Raw genomic sequence first — 27454 nt, forward strand, 5'->3', positions numbered from 1 at the left:
GAAGAAATTCAAAAAATCATCATGTCTCTAAAAAGTACGAATTCTGCAGGGGTTGATAATATATCTAGTAATTTATTGAAATATTCTTGTGTGTGGATAAGGGACATTCTCTGTCATATTTTCAATGCTTCCCTTCAGAAAGGTGTTGTTCCCAGTAGACTTAAGTATGCCATTGTGAAGCCCCTGTACAAAAAGGGTGATAAAGATGAACTAACTGACTATTGACCCATCTCTTTGCTGACAGCTTTCTCCAAAATTCTAGAAAAGCTAATACATGTAAGAATTACTGATCATCTCATGAAGAACGAAGTTCTCAGTAAGAGCCAGTTTGGCTTTCAAAAGGGCCGTTCAACAGAAGATGCAGTCTACGCAGTTGCAAATGAAGTCCTAGAAACTCTTAATGAAAAAATGCTAGCACTTGGTGTCTTCTGTGATTTATCCGAAGCGTTTGACTGTGTTGATCACCAGATTCTCTTGCAAAAAGCAAAATTAGTAGGAATAAGTGGTGTTGCAGGCAATTGGCTACAGTTGTTCCTCCAAGACAGAAAACAAAAAGTTGTGTTGAATAGCTCAGGTGGAGTATGTGACACTTCCTCAGATTCTGAATGGAGTTCCATTACATGTGGAGTGCCCCAGGGCTCAATTCTTGGGCCACTATTATTCCTGATTTTTATAAACGATCTACCATCATGTACAAGCCTGCCGTGTAAATTTACATTATTTGCTGATGATACCACAATTTTTATGAGCAGTAGAACAGACAACAATCTTGAGGAACTCATTAATCACATACTCTCAGATATGGTTAATTGGTTCAAGGTGAATGGTCTCTCATTAAATTCCAGCAAGACCAGCTTTATCCAATTCTGTACAAAAACAGAAAAAGAGAGAGAGATAAGTGTGACATGTGGTAATCAACCAATAGTTAGAACGGAAACAACAAAATTTCTTGGAGTGCACATTGACAAGAAAATGAACTGGTCTTCACATATTATTGATCTCTGTAAGAGGCTTAGCTCTGCTACCTATGCTTTACGGGTTGTCACTATATGTGTTGAACCTAACACTGCAAAAGTGGCATATTAAGGCTATTTTCATTGTCTCATTGAGTACGGAATTATTTTTTGGGGCAACCAGCCATTAGCAAGGAAAGTGTTCATTGCACAGAAGCGAGCTTTAAGAATTATATGTGGATTGCGCCCAAGAGACTCTTGTAGAAATAGTTTTCATAATCTTAAAATATACACAACTGCATGCCAATATATTTTTTCTCTCATGTGTTTTGTTTGTAAAAATATAGATATATTTCAACCAAACAGTAATTATCATGAGCATAACACACGGAGGAAGAATGACATACACAGTAAACTCAGAAATTTGAGCCTGGCACAAAAGGGTGTCCACTACACTGGAGTAAAACTCTTCAATGCTCTTCCTCCTGAAATAAAGACAAAGATTCACAACAATAGTGAGTTTAAGAAAGCTCTAAAAATATTTTTGCTAGAAAAAGCTTTTTACAGTCTAGATGAATTTTTAACTAAATAAATTGTAATATTTTAATATTATATAATACAAGTTGACATAATGCCACTATGAATTTTATTTAACCTGAGCTCTGTAACTGTGTGTGCTCCGTATCTGTTTTCTGTAGTGTTTTAATGATTCTAAGAAAATATGTATTTTCTTTTTCTATATTGCTGCCCAAAGAATTTACTGTATAAATTTTTATATAATTATGTACTCAAATTTCTGTATATGCTATAAGATTATCAGATTGTATTTGTAAAAAACTGACTCATTCCACGTCCTTGTGTATCCAACACAGTTGGACCTATGGAACACGAAATAAATCAAATCAAATCAAATCAAATCATGCTATTCTCATTCCTGCTACATCTCATTACCTTTGTCTTTTCCTGGTTTACTCTTAATCCATATTCTGTACTCATTAAACTGTTCATTCAGTTCAACAGATCCAGTAATCTTTCTTCATTTTTACTGAGGCTAGAAATATCATCAGGGAATCTTATCACTGATACATTTCATCCTTAATTTTAACCAACTCTTGATCTTTTCTTTTATTTCTATAACTGCTTCTTCATTGTATAGATTAATACCTGCATATCTGTCTTACACCATTTTTAATCCAAGCAATTCATTCTTGGTCTTCCAGTCTTAATTTTCCCTCTTGGTTCTTGTACATACTGTGTATTACCCACCTTTCCCTGAAACTTACTCCTGTTTTTGTCAGAATTGTAAATATATTGCATCATTTTCTTCCAGTCTTAATGTTCCCTCTTGGTTCTTATACATACTGTGTATTACCCACCTTTCCCTAAAGCTTACTCCTGTTTTTCTCAGGATTGTAAATATATTGCACCATTTTCTAGATTGATGACCCTATAAGCATGCCTTGATTTTTCTTTGGCCTTGCTTCCATTATCAACTGCTCTGTCAGAAGGCTTCTGTGGTTTCTTTACCTTTCTTAAAGCCAAATTGATCATCATATAATGAATCCTTGATTTTCTTTTCCATTCTTCTGCATAATGTCCTTGTCAGCAGCTTGTAAAAATGAGCTGTTAGTCTGATGGTGTGATAGTTCTTGCACTTATCTGCACTTGATATCTTTGGCACTTTGTGAATGATATTTTCTGAAAACCTGATGGTATGTTGCCAATTTCATAGATTCTACACACCAACTTGAGTAGGCATTTCCCCCAGTGATGCCTTACAGTCCAACATCTAATTTTGGGTCTGACCATGACATAATCCAGCTGGAACCTTCCCATTTCTCTGAATATTTTCCATGTATACCTCTTCCTCTTGTGATTTTTGAACACAATATTCATTATTATGAACTGAAATTTATTGCAGTACTCAATTGGTCTTATCCTCTCTCATTCCTACTGCCAAGCCCATATTCTCCCATAACCATTTCTTCTGTTTCTTCCCTTGCGACTGCTTTCCAATCTTCTGGACTATCAGATTTTCATCTTCCTTTACTTAATGAACTATTCATTCATAATCATCACATACTTTCTCTCTCTCTCTCTCTCTCTCTCTTCATCTGTGGCTTGTGACATTGCTTTGTGCACTGGAGCTACCACTGTTGGCATTGGCTTGCTGTCAAATCTGATGACAACAACCCTATCACTGAACTCTTCAAACTTGAGATCCACAAACATTTGAAATGATGATAATAGATAAAATCTACACATAAATACTTAGTTTTTTATCATTGTTACTTACAAATACTTTTATCTGTGGCTGTTGTTAAGTGTGTGTTATTGCACATCTTGAATTACTTCATTTACAAATGGAAGGCAGTATGCTGAAAGAGTTGTTGCTGAAAGGTATATGAGAGTTAAAAAATGTAATACATTTTGTTATACCCTTAGGAGTCCCCTAACAGCCCTCTCCTACCTGTTGTATCCTTTCTTGTAATGAAATACAACCTGTAATTTACAAACCGTTGTCTTGTTTTAGATCAAGCTGTGTGGGATATGTTGTTTAGTTGGCGGTGTGCTGTGTATTGTGGTGACCATTAGCACAACAGTTATACATATGAGTAGGCTCCAAACTCTACGTGAATGTATGTACACACAAAAGACACAGACCTGCACATGCTATTCTGCTTTGCTACAGTCATCAGACAAAACGGAGGAAGGTGAGTTCCTTGAGTTTATCCAATATTTTAAATTTTTTGTATTTGATTGAGTAATATTTTATTAAACTTAAATAAAAAATTTTAAATGGTTTTTGAGTTTAAGAAGATATATAATTAATTCTTAAGGTTTATTTGTATACACATTGTCCATTATGTGAAACTTTTTTTTTTTTTTGGGGGGGGGGGGGGGGGGGGGGGAGAGGGGACTCTTCTCTTGTTCAAAAAAATCTGCATCATCCAGAAAAGAATGAGTAGAATCATTGTTAGACTGAGTCCAAGAATATCTTGTAACAAATTATTTCAGCAGTTGGGGATGCATACCATTGCTTGTTTTCTCTCATGTGCTTTGTTCTGTATCCAGAAATATCCACCACATACAAGAATGACATGTACTATGAATCTAAAAGAAGTATTAAGTACACTGGCACCGAAATTTTCATCTCTCTTACCACAGAAATGAAATACTTGAGAAACAAAGGATTTATTTTCTAACCAAAATTACAGCATTTCCTACAGTTCACTTTTGCTACTTTGTCAAAGTATTTGTAAATGTAATCTTATAAAATGAATAAATATCTTAAATGGTATTGCATTTATAAGTGCTAATATAAGTATTATATAGGAAATTTTGGGATTGCTCATTCATTCATTTCTGTGTCCAGTTGGCATTTCCAGAACACAGTAATTCTGATGGCCTTGATATTTGCCTTGATCAAGTCTTGCATTGTGCAAGGTTGTTCCAGTAGAGGGCATATGAGCAAGTGATCCAGATGTTGTGTTGTTCTGCTATTGCAGGGCATGTCTCCACCACCTGGAAGGATGCCCCATTTTTACATTTTCGTCTGTCATTGGTGAACATCCACCTTAAGATGACTGTGTGATTTCCAAACATATCATTTCCTGGGGCCAGCTCGTCCTCTGCAGGGTTATCCAGTGGCAAATTGCTCTTTCAACTGGTGATACAGCTAGACTCAGGTGTTTGCTTGAGTGGCTGTGTCCAAGTGATGAAGCTCTTTCTAGTTTTCAATCGACAGACTGCAGCTTGATGATCATGCAGTGGATGATGGATATCATTGACCTGCTTTGCCCTCTCAACATTGCCAGCAACAGCCCTTCTGACAGAGGGAGGAAACTATTCCAACAATCCTTGAACATATTCTGAGTTCAAATATAATAAATTTTCCTGAGGCTGAGAAGATCATGTCCACAAATCAGCATGGCTTTAGAAAGCACCACACATGCAAAACTCAGCTTGGCCTTTTCTCACATGATATACTGAGAATTATGGAAGAAAGGCAGAGGGGAGAGTCCATATTTCTAGATTTCCAAAAAGCACTTGACATGGTGGTCTATTCCAGGCTGTTAATGAAGGTATGAATAATGAGTGGCTTGAAGACTTCTTAAGTAATAAAAACCAGTATATTGTCCTCAATGGTGAGTGTTCACCAGATACAAGGATATTGTCAGGAGTGCCTCAGGGAAGTGTGATAGGACTGCTGTTCTTCTTTATATACATAAATGATTTAGCAGATGGGGTGGGCAGCTATCTATGGTTGTTTGCTGATGATGCTGTGGTGTATGGTAAGGTGTTGAAGTTGAGTGACTGTAAGAGGATACAAGATGACTTAGACAGAATTTCTAGTTGGTGTGATGAATGCCAGGTATCTCTGATTGTAGAAAAACTATGTTAATGAGGAGGAGTAGGAACAACAAAGACTTGATATTCAGATAAAGCATTAGCAGTGTCCTGCTGGACCCGGTCACCTCATTTAAATATATGAGTGTAACATTGCAAAGCAATATGAAATCAAACAAGCATGTGAGAACTGTGGTAGGGAAGGTAAATGATCAGCTTCAGTTTATTGGGAGAATTTTAGGAAAGTAGGGTTTATCTGTAAAGTAGACTGCACATAGGACACGGGTGTGGCCTATTCCTGAATACTGCTCAAGTGTTTGGGATCTGTACCAGGTCAGACTGAAGGAGGACATTGAAGCAATTCGGAGGCAGTCTGCTATATTTGTTACCAGTAGGTTTGAACAACATGTAAGTGTTATGGAGATGCATCAGGAACTCAAGTGGGAATCCCTGGAAGGAAAGTGATTATTTTATTTATTTATTTATTTTTTTGAGGAAAACTATAGAGAAAATTTAGAGAACTGGCATTTGAAGCTGACTGCCAAATGATTCAACTGCCACCAACATACGTTGCACATAATGACAATGAAGTTAAGATATGAAAAATTAAGGCTCATACGGAGGCATATAAACAGTTGTTTTTCCTTCACTCTGGTTTAAATGGTTCAAATGGCTCTGAGCACTATGGGACTTAACATCAGAGGTCATCAGTCCCCTAGAACTTAGAACTACATAAACCTAACTAACCTAAGGACATCACACACATCCATGCCCGAGGCAGGTTTCTAACCTGCGACCGCAGCAGCAGCGCGGCTCCGGACTGAAGCGCCTAGAACCCCTTCACTCTGTCTCCAAGTGGAACAGGAAAGAAAATGACCAGTAGTGGCACACAGTACCCTCTGTTGTGCACCATACAGTGGCTTGCAGAGTATCTAAGTAGATGAAGATGTAGATTTACACAGAATTTGGACAGTCTCATTGACTAAAGTGTCAACCAACTTTTTGAGGTTATTATCAAGCAGTCATTGTGTGTTATGTATACACTATGTGACTAAAAGTATCCGGACGCCCCAAAAACATACATTTTTCATATTGGGTGCATTGTGCTGCCACTTACTGCAAGGTACTCCATATCAGTGATCTCAGTAGTCATTAAGACATCGTAAGAGAGTAGAATGTGGCACTCCGTAGAACTCTTGGACTTCGAATGTGGTCAGGTGATTGGGTGTCACTTGTATCATATGTCTGTACATGAGATTTCCACACTCCTAAACACCCCTAGGTCCACTGTTTCCAATGTGATAGTGAAGTGGAAACTTGAAGGGACACATACAGCATGAAAGCATACAGTCCGACCTCATCTGTTGACTGGCAGAGAACGCTAACAATTGAAGAGGGTCGTAATGGGTAATAGGCAGACATCTATCCAGACCATCACACAGGAATTCCAAACTGCATCAGGATCCACTGGAAGTACTATGACAGTTAGGCCAGAGGTGAGAAAACTTGGACTTCATGGTCGAGTGGCTGCTGATAAGCCTTACATCACGTCGGTAAATGCCAAACGATGCCTCACTTGGTGTAAGGAGCATAAACACTGGATGATTGAACAGTGGAGAAACATTGTGCGGAGTGACAAATCATGGTACACAATGTGGTGATCTGATGGCAGGGTGTGGGTATGGCAAATGCCCGATGAACATCATCTGCCAATGTATGTAATGCCAACAGTAAAATTTGGAGGCAGTGGTGGTATGGTCTGGTTGTTTTTCATGGAGGGGGCTTGCATCCCTTCTTGTTTTGCATGGCACTATCACAGCACAGGCCTATACTGATGCTTTAAGCACTTTCTTGCTTCCCACTGTTAAAGAGCAATTCGGGAATGGTGACTGCTTCGTTCAACACAATCAAGCACCTGTTCATAATGCAAGACCTGTGGCAGAGTGGTTACATGACAACAGCATCCCTGTAATCGACTGGCATGCACAGAGTCCTGATCTGAATCCTGCAGAACACCTTTGGGAAGTTTTGGAAAGCCGACTTCATGCCAGGCCTCACCGACCAACACTGATACCTCTCCTCAGTGCAGCAGTCCATGAAGAATGGGGTGCCATTCCCCAAAAACCTTCTAGCACCTGATTGAATGTCATGAAGGTTAAGGGTGGGCCAACACCATATTGAATTCCAGCATTACCAACAGAAGGCACCACGAACTTGTAAGTCATTTTCAGCCAGATGTCCAGATACTTTTGATCACATAGTGTATGTATTACTCTGCTGACAGATGAGTTTTCAAATATAAGAGTACCAAAATTATCTTTCTAAAATGTATATTCAGTGGTAGTCTGGTGAAGTATATAGTGATATATGAGTTACATTCCAATTTTATAACAAAAACATTGCCGTATTCCACTTGCAGAGAAATATATGAATTTATAGAATGTGAATTCCCTGTCATTAATTACAGTTTCTTAAAAGGCTGAGAAACTTGACTGGATTACATTCTTCTTCAAATCTGCCTCCACAGTTTACTGAGTGGTTATAATTAAAGTGCAGTTACAAAGGTCCAGTGTATTCTGTATTTATCATATGGCAGAAAAACTTGATAGATATTCTAATGCATTAATGTGGAAATGATTTATACTGGAAAAAAATTGGTTTCAGTTTTAGCCATCAGTTGCAGGTCTGGCACTGTGAATGCAAGAAAAGCATATAAGAATGTTTCCATATGTAATGGATTAAGAACAGGATGTGAACACGAACAGCCGAACCAATGAGAAAGGCATAACATTGACTTTACTGTTAACTGTCATATATACAGTTTGGTCAGTTTGTGGACTGGAGATGATGATGAGATGCTGCATCCATAGAGTCTACATCTACATCTACATCCATACTCTGCAAGCCACCTGACAGTGTGTGGCGGAGGGTACCTTGAGTTCTCCCTTCTATTCCAGTCTCGTATTGTTAGTGGAAAGAAGGATTGTCGGTATGCCTCTGTGTGGGCTCTAATCTCTCTGATTTTATCCTCATGGTCTCTTCGCGAGATATACGTAGGAGGGAGCAATATACTGCGTGACTCCTTGGTGAAGGTATGTTCTCGAAACTTTAACAAAAGCCCGTACCAAGCTACTGAGCGTGTCTCCTGCAGAACCTTCCACTGGAGTTTATCTATCATCTCTGTAAAGCTTTTGCAATTACTAAACGATCCTGTAACAAAGTGCATTGATCTCTGTTGGATCTTCTCTATCTCTTCTATCAACCCTATCTGGTACGGATCCCACACGGCTGAGCAGTATTCAAGCAGTGGGCGAACAAGTGTACTGTAACTTACTTCCTTTGTTTTCGGATTGCATTTCCTTAGGATTCTTCCAATGAATCTCAGTCTGTCATCTGCTTTACTGACGATCAACTTTATATGATCATTCCATTTTAAATCACTCCTAATGCGTACTCCCAGATAATTTATGTAATTAACTGCTTCCAGTTGCTGACCTGCTATATTGTAGCTAAATGATAAGGGATCTTCCTTTCCATGTATTCGTAGCACATTACACTTGTCTACATTGAGATTCAATTGCCATTCCCTGCACCATGCGTCAATTCGCTGCAGATCCTTCTGCATTTCAGTACAATTTTCCACTGTTACAACCTCTTGATATACCACAGCATCATCCGCAAAAAGCCTCAGTGAACTTCTGATGTTATCCACAAGGTCATTTATGTATATTGTGAATAGCAATGGTCCTACGACACTCCCCTGTGGCACACCTGAAATCACTCTTACTTCGGAAGACTTCTCTCCATTGAGAATGACATGCTGCATTCTGTTATCTAGGAACTCTTCAATCCATTCACACAATTGGTCTGATAGTCCATATGCTCGTACTTTGTTCATTAAATGTCTGTGGGGAACTGTATCGAATGCCTTGCGGAAGTCAAGAAACACGGCATCTACCTGGGAACCCGTGTCTATGGACCTCTGAGTCTCGTGGACGAATAGCGTGAGCTGGGTTTCACACAATCATCTTTTTCGAAACCCATGCTGATTCCTACAGAGTAGATTTCTAGTCTCCAGAAAAGTCATTATACTCGAACATAATACGTGTTCCAAAATTCTACAACTGATCGACATTAGAGATATAGGTCTATAGTTCTGCACATCTGTTCAATGTCCCTTCTTAAAAATGAGGATGACCTGTGCCCTTTTCCAATCCTTTGGAATGCTACATTCTTCTAGAGCCCTACGGTACACCGCTGCAAGAAGGGGGGCAAGTTCCTTCGCGTACTCTGTGTAAAATCGAACTGGTATCCCATCAGGTCCAGCGGCCTTTCCTCTTTTGAGCGATTTTAATTGTTTCTCTATCCCTCTGTCGTCTATTTCGATATCTACCATTTTGTCATCTGTGCGACAATCAAGAGAAGGAACTACAGTGCAGTCTTCCTCTGTGAAACATCTTTGGAAAAAGACATTTAGTATTTCGGCATTTAGTCTGTCATCCTCTGTTTCAGTACCTTTTTGGTCACAGAGTGTCTGGACATTTTGTTTTGATCCACCTACCGCTTTGACATAAGACCAAAATTTCTTAGGATTTTCTGCCAAATCAGTACATAGAACTTTACTTTCGAATTCATTGAACGCCTCTCGCATAGCCCTCCTCACACTACATTTCGCTTCGTGTAATTTTTGTTTGTCTGCAAGGCTTTGGCTATGTTTATGTTTGCTGTGAAGTTCCCTTTGCTTTGGCAGCAGTTTTCTAACTCAGTTGTTGTACCACGGTGGCTCTTTTCCATCTCTTACGATCTTGCTTGGCACATACTCATCTAACGCATATTGTATGATGGTTTTGAACTTTGTCCACTGATCCTCAACATTATCTGTACTAGAGACAAAACTTTTGTGTTGAGCCATCAGGTACTCTGAAATGTGCTTTTAGTCACTTTTGCTAAACAGAAAAATCTTCCTACCTTTTTTAACATTTCTATTTATGGCTGAAATCATCGATGCAGTAACTGCTTTATGATCGCTGATTCCCTGTTCTGCGTTAACTGTTTCAAATAGTTCGGGTCTGTTTGTCACCAGAAGGTCTAATATGTTATTGCCACGAGTCGGGTCTCTGTTTAACTGTTCAAGGTAGTTTTCAGATAAAGCATTTAAAAGAATTTCACTGGATTCTTTGTCCCTGCCACCCGTTATGAATGTTTGAGTCTCCCAGTTTATATCCGGCAAATTAAAATCTCCACCCAGAACTATAACATGGTGGGGAAATCTACTTGAATTATTTTCCAAATTATCCTTCAGGTACTCAGCCACAACAGCTGCTGAGCCAGGGGGCCTATAGAGACATCCAATTACCATGTCTGAGGCTGCTTTAACCGTGACCTTCACCCAAATTATTTCACATTTCGGATCTCCGTCAATTTCCTTCAATACTATTGCACTTCTTATCGCTATAAACACACCTCCCCCTTCTCCGTCCAGCCTGTCTCTGCGGTATACATTCCAATCTGAATTTAGAATTTCATTACTGTTTACATTTGGTTTCAGCCAACTTTCTGCCCCTAGTACTATGTGGGCATTGTGACCGTTTATTAATGAGAGCAGTTCTGGGACCTTTCTATAGATGCTCCTGCAGTTTACTATTACCACATTAATATTGTTATTCCCTGTTGCATTTTCCCTACTCCTACCTTGCCACATCTCAGGAGGCGTCTTGTCGGGCCTAGGGAGGGAATTCTCTAACCTAAAAAACCCACATGTGCACCCCACACGTACTCCGCTACCCTTTTAACCACTTCCTGTGTGTAGTGCATGCCTGACCTATTCAGGGGGACCCTACATTTCTCCACCCGATAGCGGAGGTCAAGAAATTTGCACCCCAGATCTCCGCAGAATCGTCTGAGCCTCTGGTTTAAGCCTTCCACTCGGCTCCAAACCAGAGGACCACGATCAGTTGTGGGAATGATACTACAAATAGTTAGCTCAGATTCCACCCCACGAGTGAGGCTTTCCGCCTTCACCAACTCCACCAACCACCTGTATGAACTGCGGATGACCTCTGAACCCAGATGGCAGGAGTCATTGGTGCTGACATGAGCAACAATTTGCAGTCGTGTGCACCCAGTGCTCTCTATCGCCGCCAGCAGGGCCTCCTCCACATCTCAGATGAGACCCCCCAACAAGCAGACAGAGTGAACACTGGCCTTCTTCCCCAACCTTTCTGCTATTTCCCTAAGGGGCTCCATCACCTGCCTAACGTTGGAGCTCCAAATCACTAATAAACCCCTCCCCCAGTGTGCCTGCTCGGACCTTGCTGAAGGAGCGGCCTGGCCACATGTCAACTCACAGGCAGAGTGGGCAATGCCACACGGCCAGCCTCCACATTGACCCTCCGCCTCATGCGCCGCACGTGCCGCTGAACCCGCCAGTCCCATTTGGGAGAGGGTGGCCCAACCACGCCCGGAACCCCCGAAGATGTCTCGACAGCAGGGACAGTGGGTGAAACATGTAACACCTGGGGTGTACCATGTGATGCAACGGACTCCCCACTGCCGCTACACTCCGAGGCAGCAGCCTGAAGATGGCTGACTGTGGCCATCAACACATTCAGCTGTTCACGAACAGTGGCCAGCTCCTCCTGTGTCCGTACACAGCAGTCACACATCCTATCCATCTTAAGAAATCAATTTACTGTTGAGAGTTAATCAACTTTTAACTAGACTGCTAATTCACTAAAGGCAGTTGACAGTTGACTAAACTGTGGTTACTAGACACTTCTTATAGAAAACAATGAAAATAAGCAGTACCTGTCTCTGGACTGTATTCAAAACAAACACTAGTACTACTGGCTGACTAAAGGGACTCTCTCTGACTGTATTCAAAATGAACACGAAATCTGTGGAACACTATCACTAGCACTCGACAATTAAAGCTTCCTAGAAGCAAAAACACACGGAAGAAGAAGTGACAAGTAAGAAAAATACAGTAATACTTAAATTAACGTAGCTCGCTGCACAGCAGATGTGATGCAGATGGCAGTTACGATGGCACTGACACTACTGGTACTATGGCCCGACTAAAGGGACTCTCTCTGACTGTATTCAAAATGAACACAAAATCTATGGAACACTATTACTAGCACTCGACAATTAAAGCTTCCTAAAAGCAAAAACACATGGAAGAAGAAGTGACAAGTAAGAAAAATACAGTTAATACTTAAATTAACGTAGCTCGCTGCACAGCAGACGTGAAGCAGACGGCAGTTACGACGACAATGCAATCAACAGTTTCTCACAGCAGATCCAGTAGAATCTGAGTAATGAGTTCCTTTACACTGGCCTATGGAACAGGGAGAGGCCAAATGTATCCCTGATAAAGCCATTCTTTTAAGTATCTCCAGTACCAAAAGTCACACGGATTTAGTTCAGGTGATCTTGCCGACCATGCATGTGGAAAACCTCTGGAGCTAACATGTTCATGGTAGGTATGCATTAAACAGATCTCTCCCCAGGCATGTGACATGAGGTGTTGCCCCATCTTGCATGAAAACAGTGCTTTCAACACAGCTATGCTCTTCCAAAGCAGTAATCACCTGCTGTACAAGGAGGTCTCAATAATCACCAGAAGTCATGGTGCATCTGAGAGGCAGATTGTCTTCAAAGAAGAATTAGCCAAGAATAAAGGTGCTTGTGAATCCACACCACACAGTCACATACGCTGAGTGCAGTGGCTCTTCATGCACAACACAAAGTTTAACAGTGCCCCTAAATTGACAGTTCTGTGTATTCACTGCGCCCTGGAGTGTAAAATGTGTCTCATTACTCCATAGAATATTTCCTGACCACCCACGTCATCAACTTTGATCCATGCAAGAAACTGCAGAAACAGCAAATTCAGAACATTGTGCAGATCATAGGGTTTCAGTTGGTGCACCATCTGGATCTTGTACAGGTACCAGTGTAAAATAGACCACAAAACTTTTCATGCTATTGGTTGTTGGTTGGACAGTTTTTGTGACACTGCATGAGCACTAGCGCTAATCAGGGCATGTGCTGTGTGGTCAATTACAGCCTTCCTTCTCTAGGTGCCACACCAAGCTTGTTTGTGGATTTTAATTTCATTATCATCTTAATTCATTTAATGATATTGGGCCTCTCCTCAGGCCTTTCAGTCAGTTATACTCTCTCAATGCAACACTTTAATTGGTGCTTTTCACATAAAAAAATTAACTAGCAGTGCACAGTCTCTCTTCTTGATTTCTCAACAGCCATACTTTCCACTCATGTTATGGCTTATCAAATGTCAGCATGGATGTCATACCATCAAACAAACTGTGCATAGCAGCAGATTTGCACCTGATGACCAAAACTGGAACTAATTTTTTTCCAGTGTAAGTTACTCCACATTAATGTATTAACATATTTACCAAGTTTTATTGCCATATGATAATTAAATCCTGCACTGGACCCCCAAGAGTAGCTGCACTTTAATTATAACCACCCTGTAGATAGTACCATTCTTAACATACTATAACATTCCATGTGTGTCTATATTTATGTATGTTAGAATTTTAAATGGCACTGTGTAACAACAAAATAGAATTATCATCTCAAGTCTATATAATAAATGACAATACAAAATGAAAACTCAGATGCCAAACTTTTTATAATCTAATTTGTACATTTTTTCAATGCAAAGGTTCACTATCAGGAAGCAAACACTTTTTTTCTGTTCTGTCCCCCACACTCCTCCTCTCATCATGCTCTACATTGCAAACAGTATCACTAAATAGCTGGATATTGATGTACAGTTGATATGTTTACACTCTCTAGCAAAATTAATAATTCAACTAAGAAATATGTCTTAAAAATGATTAAAGAAAAACACTACTGGTTGGTTTGGACAGTAACTGACACTGTGTGAAGAATAATGTCATATTTATTAATATCTATATGGAAAATGTTCACAAAAATTAAACTACAATTTGATTTACATAGAAAAATTTTTAACCTCCAAGCAGCAGCACAGATAGGCATCAAATAGCTTTTGGAACCAGAGGATCCTTCATAGGATAGTGCAAAAAAGAAGAAATTATTAAATTAAACAAGAATAACCAGGATTTCATTACGAAAATCACCCACAGGTTTATCTCACTGTGTCCAGAGTCGTGGGTAATGTTTCTACTGATTTAGGGCTTGATCTTGTTTCCTCTAACCGTTTCTTCACTTGGAAACCTCTGATTTTCAACCATAGTGTCTCTGATACTTCTTGGCAGCTAAGCATTTTGCCTCTATATACACTCCTGGAAATGGAAAAAAGAACACATTGACACCGGTGTGTCAGACCCACCATACTTGCTCCGGACACTGCGAGAGGGCTGTACAAGCAATGATCACACGCACGGCACAGTGGACACACCAGGAACCGCGGTGTTGGCCGTCGAATGGCGCTAGCTGCGCAGCATTTGTGCACCGCCGCCGTCAGTGTCAGCCAGTTTGCCGTGGCATACGGGGCTCCATCGCAGTCTTTAACACTGGTAGCATGCCGCGACAGCGTGGACGTGAACCGTATGTGCAGTTGACGGACTTTGAGCGAGGGCGTATAGTGGGCATGCGGGAGGCCGGGTGGACGTACCGCCGAATTGCTCAACATGTGGGGCGTGAGGTCTCCTCAGTACATCGATGTTGTCGCCAGTGGTCAGCGGAAGGTGCACGTGCCCGTCGACCTGGGACCGGACCGCAGCGACACACGGATGCACGCCAAGACCGTAGGATCCTACGCAGTGCCGTAGGGGACCGCACCGCCACTTCCCAGCAAATTAGGGACACTGTTGCTCCTGGGGTATCGGCGTGGACCATTCGCAACCGTCTCCATGAAGCTGGGCTACGGTCCCGCACACCGTTAGGCCGTCTTCTGCTCACGCCCCAACATCGTGCAGCCCGCCTCCAGTGGTGTCGCGACAGGCGTGAATGGAGGGACGAATGGAGACGTGTCATCTTCAGCGATGAGAGTCGCTTCTGCCTTGGTGCCAATGATGGTCGTATGCGTGTTTGGCGCCGTGCAGGTGAGCGCCACAATCAGGACTGCATACGACCGAGGCACACAGGGCCAACACCCGGCATCATGGTGTGGGGAGCGATCTCCTACACTGGCCGTACACCACTGGTGATCGTCGAGGGGACACTGAATAGTGCACGGTACATCCAAACCGTCATCGAACCCATCGTTCTACCATTCCTAGACCGGCAAGGGAACTTGCTGTTCCAACAGGACAATGCACGTCCGCATGTTCCGTGCCACCCAACGTGCTCTAGAAGGTGTAAGTCAACTACCCTGGCCAGCAAGATCTCCGGATCTGTTCCCCATTGAGCATGTTTGGGACTGGATGAAGTGTCGTCTCACGCGGTCTGCACGTCCAGCACGAACGCTGGTCCAACTGAGGCGCCAGGTAGAAATGGCATGGCAAGCCGTTCCACAGGACTACATCCAGCATCTCTACGATCGTCTCCATGGGAGAATAGCAGCCTGCATTGCTGCGAAAGGTGGATATACACTGTACTAGTGCGGACATTGTGCATGCTCTGTTGCCTGCGTCTATGTGCCTGTGGTTCTGTCAGTGTGATCATGTGATGTATCTGACCCCAGGAATGTGTCAATAAAGTTTCCCCTTCCTGGGACAATGAATTCACGGTGTTCTTATTTCAATTTCCAGGAGTGTATATCCTGCTAACAAAACTGCTTTAATGTGGGAAACAACAATTTCTTAATGAGCCTATATGAGCTTTTTGAATGATTTTTGGCATTTTTTAATTCATTAAAAAATTAAAATTAAATTTCCTAAGAACTAAGCAATGTTGGTGAGTGATAGAAATGTTTGAGTAGTTCTTTTATTGGAAAAATTAATTAGAAATCAATTTTTCCTTTCATGCAGGTGTACGGTATGTTTTCAACTCAACACCAGACTGTGATGTCATCCATGGAGCACTCTACTCATGCTTACGAGCTTTATTTGGATTATCTGTTATTGGAATTCTAATATGTATTTTTTCTTGTATGCTGGTCTATCAGCTTCTCAGGTAAATATAACCTGCACATACACAATTTTCTCATTCCCCTCCCCCCACCCCTCACACACTCACACAATATCCAATAAATCCTACTGAAAATAATTTGGGCTGCAATGCTATGTAAAAGTAATTGAGTTGTAGGTCTTTACCAAAAAATGAAATTACTGCTTTTGAATTTTTGTAGCAACAAACAAAGTATTTAAATACATTAAATTAATTTGGAATTGAAATTAATCACATCATGCTTCAGTTAATTAATAAACTGTGGAAAGTTCTTTTAATAATGGTTATAAATGGTGTAAGTTAATTTCTGAAAAATAATTTATTTAGTTTATAGAAGAAATTATGTATTATATTCTAATGGTTTCATGCATTACTTTCCCATCTTATATGAGACACAGAGCTTTTACAAAGTTTCCTGGATTGAATAGGTCATTTCTGAATTTTTGGGAGTGGTATAAATCTACAAAGACAATTGGTCTACATCTAGTGCTATGGCCATGCATATCCCACCATCTAAAAAAATCTTAATATTATTTGCTGAAAATATGACCAGTCACTGCAGGATGCTGGCCTGTCCCAAAGTTGTAATCAATATCACTGAAGATGTATTTTCATTATGTTTGTAACTCTGGGGCCCGTCTTTCAACTTATAGGTATATTTTGATCCTCTCCTGATCAGTTATGGCTAAAATCATTTCAGCAGGCCATCATCATCCATTAATTTTCAGCTGATCTTCTCTTATTTTTATAATGACCTTTACCCATAGCTTGGATAAGGGATAGGAAATGGGAAGTTCAATACTTCTTTGATTGTTGGAGTGCACTATTTTGGCAATGTAAATACAAATTGTTTGTCCTGATTACAAGTGAAGACAGCAGTATATAAAGTGTAAAACAATAAGGTAGTGGATCAGATAATTCCAGTGTAGAAACAATCAAAGAACTTGACAAGACTGGTCAGGAGTTGTAGTACAGAATACTCAACAAGGTTTGGAAAGTAAATATAACAATCAGAGACTACAAGTAATGCATCATCATCCCTCTCTTCAAAAAGGGTTATAGGAAAAAATGCACTGACAGAGTTGTTACTTTGATTTTACTTCCTCTAAAGTATATGAGTCAATTCATGTGGTCAGGTTAAGAAAATCTATTGAATCTGCACTGAAGGTGGAATAACACAACATTAGTCCTAATTGGTAAATTGTTGAACATGTTTTTCTGAAAACAGTGCATCATGAGAAGAACTGGGAGACAAATAAATTACTTGTAACTATCTTTCTGAACATTGTGAAAGTATCATGTAAGCACATATTGGAATAATTTGAAGAGGGAAACAATTTTACTATGATAATAGTTAAAGAACAGAAGATCAGATACATCTGAAACACAGTCTCAGGTCTAACTTATAGGTTGTTTATCATCATTCCATAATGGATGAAGTACTAAAAGCTATCAAACAAAAAAAAAACTCCAATACCTAAGCCCTTTAGCTATCTTCACACAATACATGATAGCAGATGTTATTCACATGATTTCCAATAACGTTTGTGAGTGCTCAAATATCATCACTTTGTGGATGTTCATCAATGTGAGCTGCAACACCAGGTAAATTGTCAGTTATACCCAGAATTCCAACTACTCAGATTTGACTTCTGTAAATCAATACATATGAAGCTGCATTAATTTTAATCATGATTGCTGAAGATGCGCAGAGAAAATTCCAAAGGACATTGTGTATGCATCCACAGATTCAAGACTGCTTAACATATTGAAAATGGGAGCTTTAAAAACACTCCATCTCCTTCTAGAAAAAACTGCTTTCATGAGAGATCTGAACATCTATGAGAAGTTAAAATTATATAGCCACTGGAAAATAGAACTCAACTCGCTGTATTTGAAGACAGTATACTACCAAAATGTTTTTTGTGCACATCCCTTGAATTACTCAAAGTTTGTGCTTTTCACTTGTTTCACTCCAAACTTTCCAAGTTTAACTCAAACAAAATTTTAACTTCTACAGTCAAGATACATGCACCAACTGAGGGAGTAAAACACTGTGGGAGGTCATATTTCCATCCATATTTTTGAATGTAGTGATTCTGTAACACTTTCAACCACTGATGTGTAAATTTTTTAATGCTGTATTATAAAATGTCATACTAAAAATGTGTTCAATAAGTCTTTATGTGACAGTGTTTTGAAATGCTTTGTTTTGATACAACACAAATTCTGGTAGAAAAACCATCAAATAAACCCTTTATATTCAGACTGATGTATTCCAATGAGGTATCTGCTCAGTTCAGCTCCTAATGTAGAAAACTATCTTTTATTGCATTGGTTCGTGATTCACACAATATTTACAAAATCTGGCATGTCCAGTACTGCTGTTGATGCTTGGGAATACTCTTCATTGTGAAATATTGTGTTATCAAGTCACAAAACTAATCATGATGTGGTCTTTACTTCACATGTGCTGACAGAATACACTTTATCTATGATATAGTGGTATAGGGTGTGACACAAGCTGAAGAGATAGCTAAATTAAATCTATGACATGAAGAACTTATTGGGATGGGTATCAAAATCAGAAAAACCAATAGAATGGGTTTAGAGTTTAGCCAAAATTTACCAACAGTCTGTTCTGAAATTGAGAATGAACAGAGAGAGAGAAAGAGACAGGTAGGTAGCATTATAGTTTTAGATATACCATACACTAAAAGAATGGAAACAAAGTACAAATTTTTCCATATTCCCCCATCTAGCATGTTAGATATTGCAGTATTGCTTATGCAGAGCATATTTTCTACCTATAGTGATGTTTGGATATAATCAAAAATTACTAGGTCACCAAAGAGTAATCTCAAGGCAACAATAGCACTTCCACTTTCTCATATACAAAGGACAAACAATGATAATATAAACTTTGAAGATATCCAATAACAACTAGGACCATAAAAAAGACTACTGTAAATCCTTGAAGTAGAATGCCTGTAGTGGTATGTTCATATGACAATAGTGGTTCTATATACATCTCCTTGAGTATGCTTTTATCAAAATGCACCTGAAAAGACAAAAAGAGAAAGACATTATGGTGATTACAGGGAGAATCAGATCTTCAAGGACCTAAAAATTATATATATAAATTGGCATCAGTGTATGAACAAGAACATAAATTGTGTATTAACTAAGCATAATACTACATATACTCAGATTAATGTGACCACTGTCTATGTTCAACATCATCATGCAATAACTACTCACAGATGGCATGTGGCAGCACTAACTGTGGAGGGTATAAAATGTGTGCCAGAGGAATGTGAAAAACAGTGCAGTCATTGTCATAAAGCGGAAATGTAGCAATTCACCTGATGTCAAAAAGGGCATTATCATTGGCTTTTGGATGAAGGGTGGAAGAATTTCCAAAATGGCTAAGTTTGTACACTGTTCGCATGCAGCCATCGTTAAAATATACCATGCATGGCAAACTAGTGCTATCCAAAACTGGTAATGAGGCAACTGTGATGTACCATGGGGCATAGATGACAAGAGTGAACAAAGGCTGTGGAAATGTGTATGGGTAAATACACATGCAACTGTTGCGCAACTGACTACCCAGATGAACCAAGGGGCTACCAATTGTGTCTGCTGAACAACCATTCAGCTAATGTGAATGGGACTAGCAGCAGGCACCTGATTCACACACCCATGCTGACTGCTGTTCATCAGTGACAAAGGCTGGAATTTGCATGCCAGTACTGTAATTGGACATCCACTGAGTGGCAACAGGTGGCCTTTTCAGATGAATCATGTTTTATGCTCCATTGGACAGATGGTTGTTGGTGTCTATGGTGTGAAATGTCTGAAGCCAATACTCTCCAACTAGGAAGGAACATTATAGCCTGGTAATTATTTTCACGGCATTGCCTCAGTGATGTCATCATCCTGAAAGGCACAGTGGATCAACACGAGTATGCATCTATCCTTGAAGACCATGTCCCCCCCCCTACATGCAGTTTGTTTTTCCTCAGCATATTCACATCTATGAACAGGACATTGTAACATTTCACACAGCTCACAGTGTACATGTGTGGTTTGAAGAACACCAGGATGAGTTTACCAAACTCCCCTGGGCACAACACCAAACTCCCCAGATTTAAACCCAACTGAGAATCTGTGGGACCACCTTGACTGGGCTGTTTGCACCATGGATTCTCAGCTGAGAAACCAAGCACAGGTGGCCATGGTACTGGAGTGGCATGGCTCCACATCCCTGTTTGTGCCTTTGAGAGTCTCAGTGACACTTTTTGTGTATGTTTGCAGTGGTCTGCATTGCAAAAGGTTGTTATTCAGGCTTTTGACAGATGGTCACATTAACGTGACTGGACAATGTTGAAGAGAGACACATAAAATCACACCCAGCTTGCTGGTCAAGAGAAGTAATTATGATTACAATGAAAATATGTTGGTAAAAATCGCATAGTAATATTACTCAAGTGTCAACTTAATCTAGAAAATAGTTTTACTCATACAACAATTTAAAATGTCCATGCATTGTGTGTTTCATTAAAGTGAATAACCTGAAAAATATGTCATAATTAAATACTTTGTTTTGAATTCTAGGAACAACAGAAACTTTTCTAAATTAGGGACAGTGTATAAATAGACTGCACACAAAAGGTATTTATAATGAAAAGGTTTTGTGCAGTAAATGTGTCACTTTTGCAGAATACTGACCAAAAGCAAATATGAAAATCAATTTTTCAGTGATATTATGCCCTGACTTGTTACTGTAGATGAAAGCTTGATCTACCATATTAAGTGAGAAACAAAACAGTAAGCAAATCAGTGGCATAATGATGTTGCCTTACACCAAAATAGGTGAAGTAAATTTCTCTGGTGCAAAGGGTTGGCCATGATTACCTTTCAAAGAGTAAAAACAATGACTGGCTAATACTTAAAACATCTTCTGGACCAATTGCATTACAAAATATATGTGAAGAAGTCTGAAATGTTCCAGAAAAAATCATGACATTGCAAATGACCTGAAAGTTTTTGGCAATGAGGAAATGATAGGGATCTGAGTATGAACTGGTTGGAACATCCACCATGTTGACAACATTTGGCATCTTCTGATGTCTACCAACTATGATTGTGCCATGAGATGTCCATTGTTAGAGGTATGAGGGATAAAACAAGAGCAAAACAAAATGCCTCACATGCAAGTGCAACATTAGTAGCAAACTCCAAGTGACAAACATCAGCCCTCTCATTGCTAGTGTGGTAGGTGGACCAATTCTGGTAGTTCAGGATGTAATGTTGGAGGTAGCTGACTTGCTTAGAAACTGGTGTAACATCTTCTGGTGTGCTTATAGTACTCCCAGACCTAAAAAGAAATTAGCATGGGAAAATATTTTGAGTCACGGGACGAAGTTAGAGTAGACATAAATGGGTTTATTGAGAACTTAAAAAATCACACTTCAGGGATGTAATCAACACACTGTGGAAATCTTGAACAAGGGGACAAATCAATAAGTGCATGATTTTTTATTTTAAAAAATCTCTCACTGGCAGGCCAAGAACCTTATACCTTGCCCTCATGCAAATAAGAAAGTGAATGCCCACTGACCTGCTAAGAAAGCTACTGCAGTCAGCAGCCATACTTGCTCATATATAATATGCCAAATAGTTTGAGTTTACTGTCAATGAGGAGAGTAGTCATTGCAGAAAAGAAGAGCTCCTAGACATGGTAGGGGACAATGAGGTAGTAGAAGAATATTAATTTGCAAGTGAGGTAACTATAAATGGAGCACTTGTTCATTTGAAGAAGGTTGTATGAGGGTCTAAGCCATTGATTTATAAAATGACCATATTTCAAATTAAGCCATGTCTAAAAAAACTACGAAGAAACTGAATCAGGGTGTGATACAAGGATTTAATCCCTCTCCAATATAAGTCTATGAGCTTAAAAATTGTGCCATGTTGCTTGATTGTTGCTTAGTTATAGTTTAATGTCTCAGTCATTACTAGAGACAGCTGGAGAAGGACATGGGGAGGACTCTGCTGTAGTCTTTACACTTTACAGAAAACCATTCTGGCATTTACAAGAAGTAGTTCAGGAAAACATAAATCTGAATAGACAGACAATGATTTGAAGCTTACTCCTCCTAAATTTGAGTCCAGTTTGGATTGAATACACTTGAATAATGCTCCTGATAACTTCACACATTTCTATGCTAACAAAAAACATTATATTCAGAAACAAAAATTCAAATACAGAAGTAATAATTCTGAATGGTTGTGTAGTAACTTCATAATATGTGTCATGCATATGACAAATGCCATTAACAACCTCATAAACTTACTCATAACCATTGAAACATCAATTCAACTGACAAATTCTATTATGGATAATGTTATATTTCATTTCCATAGAGAACAACATTCAAGTAATATAGCACAGTATATAGCCACTTGAATTGTAGTCAAGAAATCCCTATCTCAACATACTGATTTATTTTTGTCACTTAAAATGAAGGCAGAGGTGCTTTCTTTGACAAACACTTGGCTAAGACCCTTTCACATCCTTGTACAAATGAACTGGTGTTCCATCTCTAATACCTCGCTGACAATGAGACATTGAACCGTAGAGTACACAAACCTTCCTATTTGTTGACTGTAGAGAAGTTAAATGACTCCCAGGAATGAAACTATTCTTATTTACTGAAGCAATATCATGACAGTGAATATGACCTTTCTCATGTTGTATTACTTTCAGTAGCAATTTAGAGTATGTAAATGCTTTCCTCAAAATATCATTAAATCATTCTGATTTCATGTGCGACATGAGCACATAAATACACTACTGGCCATTAAAAATGCTACACCAAGAAGAACTGCAGATGATAAGTGGGTATTCATTGGACAAATATTATACCAGAACTGACATGTGATTACATTATCATGCGCTTTGGGTGCATAGATCCTGAGAAATCAGTACCCAGGACAACCACCTCTGGCCATAATAACGGCCTTGATATGCCTGGGCATTGAGTCAAACAGAGCTTGGATGGCGCGTACAGGTACAGCTGCCCATGCAGCTTCAACACGATACCACACTTCATCAAGAGTAGTGACTGGCGTATTGTGACAAGCCAGTTGCTCGGCCACCAATGACCAGACGTTTTCAATTGGTGAGAGATCTGGAGAATGTGCTGGCCAGGGCAGCACTTGAACATTTTCTGTATCCAGAAAGGCCTGTACGGGATCTGGAACATGCGGTCGTGCATTATCCTGCTGAAATGTAAGGTTTCGCAGGGATCAAATGAAGGGTAGAGCCATGGGTCGTAACATGTCTGAAATGTAATGTCCACTTTTTATTTATTTATTTTTTATTTATTTATTTATTGTTCCATGGGACCAAATTAAGAAGAAGTCTCCATGGTCATGGAACGAGTCAATACATGAAATTATAATACAATATTAGAAACAGATAAAATGAAATATAAAAAAACATATTCAGGTGACAAGCCGTAAATTTAAATAAAGAAAATCAACACTGTAACACTGGAATTTGCTTAATTTTTTAGCTCTTCCAGGAGCTCCTGGTCAGAATAGAAGGAGTGAGCTATGAGGAAACTCTTCAGTTTGGACTTAAAAGAGTTTGGGCTACTGCTAAGATTTTTGAGTTCTTGTGGTAGCTGATTGAAAATGGATGCAGCAGAATACTGCACTCCTTTCTCCACAAGAGTCAAGGAAGTACATTCCACATGCAGTTTGGATTTCTGCCTAGTATTAACCGAGTGAAAGCTGATAACTCTTGGGAATAGGCTAATATTGCTAACAACAAACGACATTAAAGAAAATATATACTGTGAGGGCAATGTCAGAATTCCCAGACTATTGAATAGGGGTCGACAAGAGGTTCTCGAACTTACACCACATATAGCTCGAACAGCCCGTTCTTGAGCCAAAAATACCCTTTTTGAATCAGAAGAATTACCCCAAAAAATAATACCATACGACATAAGCGCATGAAAATATGCGAAGTAGACTACTTTTCGTGTTGAAGTGTCATTTATTTCAGATACTGTTCTAATGGTAAATAAAGCAGCATTTAGTTTCTGAACAAGATCCTGAACATGGGCTTTCCACAACAGCTTACTATCTATCTGAATGCCTAGGAACTTGAACTGTTCCGTCTTGCTTATAATATGCCCATTCTGTCTGACCAAAATATTGGTTCTTGTTGAATTGTGAGTTAGAAACTGTAAGAACTGAGTCTTACTGTGATTTAGCATCAAATTATTTTCCACAAGCCACGAACTTATTTCATGAACTACATTATTTGATACTGTTTCAATATTACACACAAGATCCTTCACTATCAAGCTGGTGTCATCAGCAAACAGAAATATTTTGAATCACCTGTAATACTAGAAGGCATATCATTTATATAAATAAGAAACAGCAGTGGCCCCAGCACCGACCCTTGGGGAACGCCCCACTTAACAGTGCCCCATTGGGACTGAACATCACTACCACTCTCAATATTGCGGAGAATTACCTTCTGCTTTCTGTTCTTAAAGTAAGAGGCGAACCAATTGTAAGCTACTCCCCTTACTCCATAATGGTCCAACTTCTGCAGTAATATTTTGTGATCAACACAGTCAAAAGCCTTTGTTAAATCAAAGAAAACACCTAGCGTTCGCAACCTTTCATTTAATCCATCCAAAACCTCACAGAGAAAAGAGAATATAGCATTTTTAGTTGTTAAACCATTTCTAAAACCAAACTGAACATTTGACAGCAAATTATGTGAATTTAAATGCTCCAGTAACCTTGTATATACAACCTTCTCAATAACTGTAGCAAACACCGATGGCATAGAAATAGGTCTATAATTGTGACTTCTGAAATTTTCCCGGCGTATTTCTTCTTCTAATAATTTCCGGGTATCCGGAATCCGGCTGCATACCCGGAAATTATTAGAAGGTCTATAATTGTCAACATTATCCCTGTCTCCCTTTTTATAAAGTGGCTTCACTACCGAGTACTTTAATCGGTCAGGAAACTGACCACTCCTAAAGGAAAAGTTACAGATATGGCTAAGTACTGGGCTAACATACATAGAACAATACTTCAGTATTCTGCTAGATACCCCGTCATATCCATGAGAGTTCTTGGTCTTTAGTGATTTAATTATTAACTCAATCTCCCTCCTGTCAGTATCATGGAGGAGCATTTCAGGTAACAGTCTCGGAACACTTTTTCTAAGAGCGCTATATGATTCCTTGTTGGGACTAGGTTTCTATTTAGTTCACCTGCTATATTCAGAAAGTGATTATTAAATACTGTACATATATGCAACTTATCAGTAACATGGACATTCCCACTATGCACTGATTCTATATCCTCGACCTGTCTCTGCAGACCAGCCACTTCCTTTATGACTGACCATATGGTTTTAATTTTATCCTGAGACTTAGCTATTCTATCTGCATACCACATACTTTTCGCCTTCCTAATAGCATTTTTAAGCACCTTACAATACTTTTTGTAATGGGCTGCTGCATTTAGATTTTCACTGTTTCTAACATTTTGATATAATTGCCACTTTGTTCTACAAGATATTCTTATCCCTCTAGTCAGCCACCCAGGCTGCCTGTTTGTGCTAGTACCCTGTATTGAACGTTCTAACAGAAAGCAACTTTCAAAGAGCACGAGAAAAGTCTCGAGAAAAGCATTATATTTATCGTCTACTGTATCAGCACTATAAACATCTTGCCACTCTTGTTCCTTGATAAGGTTTACAAAATATTTATCGTCTACTGTATCAGCACTATAAACATCTTGCCACTCTTGTTCCTTGATAAGGTTTACAAAAGTCTCTACAGCAACTGGATCAGCTTTCCTAAACAGCTGATGACTATATTTAACACGTGTTGCAGCACAAAAATCTTTTAGAGTTAAAATTTGTGCATCATGATCTGAAAGGCCATTCACCTTTTTGCTAACAGAATGCCCTTCTAGTAATGAGGAATGAACAAAAATGTTGTCTATGGTTGTTCTACTGTTCCCTTGCTTTCTGTCATCAGCGCACTCCCAAGTCTCATGTTATTACGCCTGATGGCTGTATTAAGATGAGACCGATCGTGACGCTGAAACAGTTCCACAAAATGCACATTCGTGTTGCCAGTCTGAGTGGCTATCTTTTCCAGGTCACCATCTATGTCATATCCCCCATCCCTATCAATACTATTACCAGCCCCACACACAATCACTACCTGATCCTCTTTAGTAAAATCCCTACATAACCCCCCTATGTTAACAGTCACCTGAGCCAATCCTGCATTAGGCTTCACAATGCTGGTGACCTGGTACTCACTCCCCAGCACTTCCTGCAACTGCTGGCCTACACCTCTGCCATGAGAACTACCTAACAACAGAACCTTCTTCTTCCTCTTTGACTTTGCAACTGTTCTAGCCACCGCAACTACTGAGGTCTGCTGCATACTTCCTACATCTACAGCTACTAGAGATTCCTCTCCACTAGACTCTGACAGTTGGTCATATCTATTGTAAACACCAATAGTAAAACTATCTGAAAATCTTCTTCTCCTAGCAGATCTCTTGCCAACAGCCAGCTCCCATTCCCCGACCCCCTTCTCCCTCATCCTATCTAGCTCCTCCTGTGCGTTTTTCAACTGCACCTGAAAGGCCTAGATCTTACACTCCTGCTCCTCTATCAACTTACTCTTGCTACATAACCTGCAGTTCCAGGAGAGGAATTCATCAGAATGCCCACTGACTTCCCCACTGCATTCCCCCCAGTGAAAATACTTTGAACAAGTCTCACACCGCAATCCACTACTCATGAACCTACGGCAAAGCCCACACTTCTCACTCATGGTAAAATTTTACTTTTTCTAAGTTCCGCTACTACAATAAGAAGATGTTAAGAACCTGACTGCAATAAACACAAACTTACTCTACAAGGGAAGTAACTACTATTATTAACAGTATTAATAAACAACAAATGTAAATAAAGCAAAAGACTAATACAGAAAGAGAATCAAACGTCT

At 39.5% G+C, this 27454-nt stretch overlaps 1 protein-coding gene across 2 annotated transcripts in view; it reads left to right on the forward strand.

Moving 5' to 3' along the window:
* LOC124723079 overlaps positions 1 to 27454 on the forward strand; it is a 178968-nt gene that overhangs the window by 122998 nt on the left and 28516 nt on the right. For both annotated transcript variants that reach the window (XM_047248255.1, XM_047248256.1), the window contains exons 4-5: positions 3487 to 3667; positions 16235 to 16379. In XM_047248255.1, the coding sequence (XP_047104211.1) occupies positions 3487 to 3667; positions 16235 to 16379 (326 nt within the window). The remainder of the gene's footprint in view (positions 1 to 3486; positions 3668 to 16234; positions 16380 to 27454) is intronic.

Source organism: Schistocerca piceifrons, chromosome X, assembly GCF_021461385.2.
Source record: "Schistocerca piceifrons isolate TAMUIC-IGC-003096 chromosome X, iqSchPice1.1, whole genome shotgun sequence".
NCBI classification, from domain to species: Eukaryota; Metazoa; Arthropoda; class Insecta; order Orthoptera; family Acrididae; genus Schistocerca; species Schistocerca piceifrons.